This window comes from Syzygium oleosum, unplaced genomic scaffold, assembly GCF_021117445.2.
Source record: "Syzygium oleosum isolate NSW1041296 unplaced genomic scaffold, Sole_v2.1 Sole_v2.05, whole genome shotgun sequence".
Lineage (NCBI taxonomy): Eukaryota > Viridiplantae > Streptophyta > Magnoliopsida > Myrtales > Myrtaceae > Syzygium > Syzygium oleosum.
This window is the reverse complement of record NW_026607489.1, coordinates 8,647,740-8,653,739: the sequence shown is the minus strand read 5'-3', so window position 1 is coordinate 8,653,739 and position 6,000 is coordinate 8,647,740. Positions and strand designations below refer to the sequence as shown.

At 39.7% G+C, this 6,000-nt stretch overlaps 1 protein-coding gene across 1 annotated transcript; it reads right to left on the bottom strand.

Moving 5' to 3' along the window:
- Window positions 1–3,581: 3,581 nt before the first annotated feature.
- LOC115681734 (abscisic stress-ripening protein 5-like) lies at window positions 3,582–4,775 on the bottom strand. Its single transcript, XM_030605782.2, has 2 exons — window positions 4,433–4,775; window positions 3,582–4,011 (listed from the first exon to the last, which is right to left on the bottom strand). Exons 1-2 carry the CDS (start codon window positions 4,670–4,672, stop codon window positions 3,829–3,831), a joined length of 423 nt encoding a protein of 140 aa, XP_030461642.1. The 5' UTR covers window positions 4,673–4,775; the 3' UTR covers window positions 3,582–3,828.
- Between the last annotated feature and the right edge of the window lie 1,225 nt (window positions 4,776–6,000).

Below are 6,000 nucleotides of genomic sequence, written 5' to 3'. Positions count from 1 at the left end.
TTGGCTCAATGGCTTGATCATTCTCTGCTCCATTTGCATTAATCTACAAAAAAAAATGCAATTATCTGAGAACCAAGGAGAAGATTACAAGACAGAAAACAAAGACACATTCCTACTCCAGTCACACTGTCCGTTTTTCTTCTATCATTCACGATAAATAATAAAAAGTACCCGAGTTATACCATGATTGACCGCAGTTCAATTCGTATGGCTCAAGTACCCGTAGAAACGACCCTTTGATGGGGTTAAATCATGGTGGGATGCCACCGGTTGGAGAAGTGGCTCAACCACCGACGATGTCATTGTCCAGGAATTTGATTCTGCAAACTTTCCTGCTTCTTTCTGCGTGAAATTTGATGTTGCCTTTCCTTTTCTTTTTTGGTTTCATCTGACCTTGGAATTCCAACGTAACCCCTCATGAGGAACAATGTATGTGGATAATATTTCAATCGTTAGTGTCAGAACTCTTGCTCTCATGGTTGTCCAAATACATAATGCTTTGAGAATTATATCTCTCCGGGGGCACAAAATCAAAGACAACCAGGCTTGGCTTTGTGCATCTTCCTCTCGAAAATGAATGGAAATAAACTGAAATATTTAGCCCTATTAGAATAAAAGAATCGCACAAATAAAATCACTCATGTTAGTAAAAACAAGCAGTTGCAAGTAACATATTTCCGGGATGATTTAGCGCCTATATTATACGGAGATTAAAACCCACTTCATTTCTTCATTCATTTTTTATGCTCGTGTTTTCATAACTAAGATGTAATTTATCGATTTGTGCGATTGTGATGCACGACATGTAGCAATTTGCAGATTTTAGAAAGTCGTTAGGGAATTAGGGTTTACACTTGTGATAAGGACCGCTAAGAAGTTTGTTTCTATTCATATATATATATATATGGACTAGATAAAATCGCGTCGGCCAGATATTCCGACGCGATTTTATCTAGTCCCTTAGTTTTTTTTTTTTGGTAAGGTTATCTAGTCCCTTAGTTTATGGCTTGATCGCTCATCAAACTGTTTATTATCTTGCACGTGGCTGTAAGACAGCTGCAAATATAGATAACTACACACAAGCACACAATTTAATATTAGGGCATATGCACCGTAATCATATCATCATCGAATTTGCACTTTCTACATGTAGGGCTTTTTAAGCAGGCGCCTTCTTACGAGAGAAGCTAAGTAGACGAAGTCGGATAATCTTCTAATAGGAAGTGGACATATCGTGTTTTTCGCGGCATCAAACAAATGAGTCACTTTCCATAGTGATGTCGCGATCATCATGAAATCACAGGAGCCACTAGCCAGAGAACAGATAACTTTTTCGTGAGATTCAACTACCATTCTCTACGCCATAACCTGCCATTCAAGCCAACGAAAGCTCTCGTGATCATCGTCTACGATCCATGCCGACCGGGGGTAGGGTCTGAAATAAATTCTTGTACAGCAATGATATTGGGGAGCATTCACGCTTGCTTTGAACTTTCCACAGAGTAATCAGTAGTTACCAAGAGTTTCGATTGCTGAAATGGAGCGTGCAAATGAGAAAATGAGGGGAAAAAGTAACAACACTCCACTTAAATCCAGGTAAATTAACAAAAAAGTTATTACCTTATTACACTTGTGCCAATTTAGCTTTGAACCTTTTGACAATTTGCCAAAGTAGTCAATCCGACTAATTTTGGCTGAAAATTGCTGACGTGGACGCCGGCCAATCTACGTGGCACCGTCGACGCTAAAGTGGATAATTTTTGTAATTTAAAAGAAAAAATATATTTTTGAATTATTATTATTATTGTTTATTATTCTTTTCTAATTTTTCCCTTTTCTTTTTTTTTTCTTTATTGCGGCTGGGTGTGGGCTTGCGAGGGCTAGCGAGGGTCGCGGCCCTTGCCGGCCGTAGGCGAGGGCCGGCTTGGCCTTGCCTGTGGCCATCGAGGGCTGTCTCGCCCAGCCCTCTACGATCCTCGGCGAAAAGGAAAGAAAAAAACATAAAAAGAAACAAAAAAACATACATATTTTAAAAAATTGTCCACGTTAGCGCGGGTACGCCACATAGGACGGCCGGCGCTGGCTGGACTGCCATGTCAACATTTTCTGATCAAAATTGATCGGAAGGACTGCATTAGTAAATCGTAAAAAAATTTAGGACTGAATTGAAACAATCGAAAGGTTTAAGACCGAATTTGCATAAGTACAATTGGTTTAGGACTTTTTGGGTAAATTTCCCCTTAAATCGAGTAGATTGATTTGAAGTAATCATCAACATCTCACATCATTTAACAGTAAAGACCTAACTAGAGCATGGCAATCGCATTATTGTCCGTTGTAACGTTTTCCGGAGATAACGTCACTTTCATATTCATCCCCACATCATACTAGAAAATTAAATAAACTGTGATTCTTCAAGAAAATTAGGTTGCGCTAATGGTGCAATAATTCGGGTTGCCGACGCTCTTTCTGTTTCTTCAGAAAGAAACGTAGAACCAACTTCCACAAATTCAGGTCTTAAGTAACGTAAAAACAACTCCAACCATTTCATGCAGTTCGTCTCCTTCATTGAATAATCCGAGCGAGAGGAGCCGTGCGACCTCAGCGATCTCTCAGTCTCTCGATCAGCAATAATCGTGGATTTTTTTTTAATTAATCCGTTGTTGTATTAAAGATTTTAAAAGGAATTATCGTGTCTGAACTCACCCTCAAGAAGATTGCGTTGCGATCGAAATCGGATTTCCTGGTCAGAAAAGTCTCGACATTCTTCCAACTCGACTAATTCTTTTTTCAAAAGTAATCAAAGATCATTCTAGCTCGTTAGGCCCCGACCAATCTCATACACATCATAAAGTATAAGCACAAACATATAGAAAAATTAGAAAGCAAAAAGCAAAAAGCAGGAGGGGCCAAGTCCCTCAAATGATAATATTATTATCGACAACATTCTATATGAGGTCAGGGGTATTGCTTTCGTGGAATTAAAGACACTTCATTGCACCTTTTTCAGGATATATAAATGGACAATATAGATGATTAACTATGTCACTTTGCGAGTTCATTTCAGACTGAATCGCGGTTAATTGATGACTTAGCCACATTTGAATAAACTGAGTTTTGTATGAGATCATGTCTCGCATGACCCGGCGTTTGATTTGGCCAAAATATCGCAATAATGGATGATGAAAATGACATGCACCCACATCTTTTGATGCAGGTCCCCACTCGATCCAACCAAATTAGTGGACAATGTCAATGTGCTTGGTCCCGTCGCGACGAAGATATCATGATGTACTATTATTCGAATAAATTTTGCTAATTTATACGTGTCCTCATGTTAGAGACACAAAGCATCGATTCCAACTAAATGTAAGGTACCTTTGTTATCCCAGCTTTCTAGATATTTTTATATAGCGATCGGGTCATATTCTGGATCGATTGTCGCGACGCGTTTCTTAGTGAACTAACACTAGCTAGCTGGGCGAATCTTTTCCATTCCGGAGAGCCTGAACTGGTTGGTTGTGGAAAATAGAATTGAATACAGTCTAAGTGTTGAAAGGTAAAATGTAAGGAAGATCAGATCATCATAAGATAATTTTATTAGACACCCGAGATACAACCGGTGCAAGACAAGCCCAAACACACACATAATCACTCTCAGGAAGCATTAACAAGCAGCAGATTCAAGATTCAAGACCAACCCTCTGCAGAAGTCCGACGACGATTGAGGGCAGTCTCTTGGCTTGTAGCGTGCTTGGTTAGAGAAGCAAAATTACATAAGCAAGACACAAAGCAAAGAAGAGAGAGACGGCGGCGGTCATCCATGGTTTAGAAGAGATGGTGGTGCTTCTTGCCATGAGCCTCTTCATCTTCTTTCTTGGACTCCTTCTTCTCGTGGTGCTCATGGAAGGCGAACCCGCCGGCCCCGACGGCGGCGGCTGCTGCTACTTCCTCCTCTATCTTGTGCCTGTGGGCGTGCTCTGGGTCCTTCTTGGCCTCATGCTTCTCATACTGCAATTTGCACATCATTAATTAGGAATTGTGTGAATGAAACAAAATGAGTTAAGGTAAAGAAAAGAAAAAGAGTTTAATTTATTCACTTTGAGCAGAAGTTTTTGATCATGTACATACTGTTATGGATTACAACTATGTTTTTTCAAGCCAATTGTGGGGAAATCTTATTCCTCTACTTGATCGGTGAAGGAAATTGATTGAATTCAAACAATTGTTCATTTATAAGGACGATTCATTCTTGCATGGCATGCCATCATCATGTCCAGTTGAAATATGTGAGTGTAATCGAGATCCTTGGCATCCAATGCTTGTGATCACAGTCTGATGGTTCAGGTCAACAAGGTGTAGACGCGAATTTTATCTATATATAAAATGGGAAAAATATCGCAAGAATTGAGAAGGAGAAGATAATCATTACCAAGGCATAAGCGCCGGCGGCGGCGGCGCCGACCTCACCGAGCTGCTGGAGGTGCTTGTGGTGCTTCTCCTCCTTCTTGTAATCGACCTCGGGCTCAGCATAGGCGACCGCCTCGGTGGTCTCGGCATAAGCGCTGTCAGGGCCACTGCCGTAGGCAGTCTCGGAGTAGACGGCGGCCTCGACGGGTGGCTCGTCCTCCTTCTTGTGGTGGAAGAGGTGGTGGCGGTGTTCCTCGGCCATGGTTGATGGTTGGTTTTTTGGGGGATGCTAGAATTGACGATTAATCCGGGGAAAGGACTGCGGATAGCTGAAGTGTATGGTATGTGTCGTGATTTTGTTTGAGAGGGAGGGATGGCATTTATAGGGAGAGTTGGCACATGCAAACTCTCACATCCAATCGGGCCAACGTGTGAGGCCTTAAATGCGTGATGGACGGTCAGGATAGGTGGTGTGGTTCAATTCGCTGCATCTTTATCTTCTTTCAATAAAGCAGTTGTTTGTAAGTCAAGCCAAAAAAAAAGAAATTAAAGGATGAACTTTTCTTTTTTTTTTTTTTTTGTTCTTGTTGGGGGATATTTTCGGTGGTCGAGTATTTATTTGGCAAATAATTTTTATGAGTGGGAGACGGGAAAACAGTGAAAATCTCGAGGGCATTCCAATCTTCTGTGGATATTTAATGTACTGGGTTGAGAATAAAAAAAACCCGATCCAAATAAGTTTGAATGATCTGTCAGTTCGAGTGGCTTTCCCATAAGGGATTTCCTATTCTTGATATATAATATCTGGCTGATGATTCCTTTATGAGTTGAAAAGCAAAACAATGAAATTTTAAGAACATACGAATCTCGTGGATATTTGATATAACATGTTGAGAATATGTCTTGAGATTGAGTTCATAAAATGAATCCGATCTAAGTAAATTCCTAACTTGAGTATGTTTACTAATTTGAGTAGCTTTCCTAAAAGGGGTTTCTTATCTTGGATACAAATTATTTGGCAGGCGATTTTCCTGAGTTGAAGTGGGAATTGAAATGGGAAAAATGAAAATCTAGAGAACATTCAAATTTGAGTATTTTTCTAATTTTGAGTAGGTTTCTTTGAGTAGTTTCCCGATTTGAGTAACTTTTCTAAAAGGGATCAATGTTACTACGGAATCACGCATCTCTAATAATCTTATCATTTCATGTTGATTTTTATGCTAATTTATTCTTCTTCTCGCCTTAAGCTTGAACTACAAGATTCATTAACTTACTAATGTAATTGTAGGAGTCTAAAGTTCAAGATGAGGCTTCATGTTGTAGGTGGGTGGCTTTGACTTATCGATTAAGGAACCTCATTGCTTGAATGTGCTCCACGTACACTATTAATTGAAGATCTAATGACAAGGGTTCTGAATCAAGAAAGAAATGTGCTTCACGCGTCGTCCGTGATTTCATACCGACTTAATTTTCCTTCTCGCAAAAGTGATTTTTTCTTTTTAGATGGTTTAAGAATAAGAGAATAAGTTAAATTTTTCATCACTGCACTTCCATTTTTACTTTTATTTTTCTTTTCCTGCTATACTCTTA

What these genes read in the sequence shown, in the direction of transcription:
- LOC115681734 (XM_030605782.2), bottom strand. Translation starts at nt 4,672, where the DNA reads ATGGCCGAGGAACACCGCCACCACCTCTTCCACCACAAGAAGGAGGAC. An exon ending in CCGCCGGCGCTTATGCCTTG is followed by an intron (nt 4,012 to 4,432) that starts GTAATGATTATC and finishes TGCAAATTGCAG; the next exon opens with TATGAGAAGCATGAGGCCAA.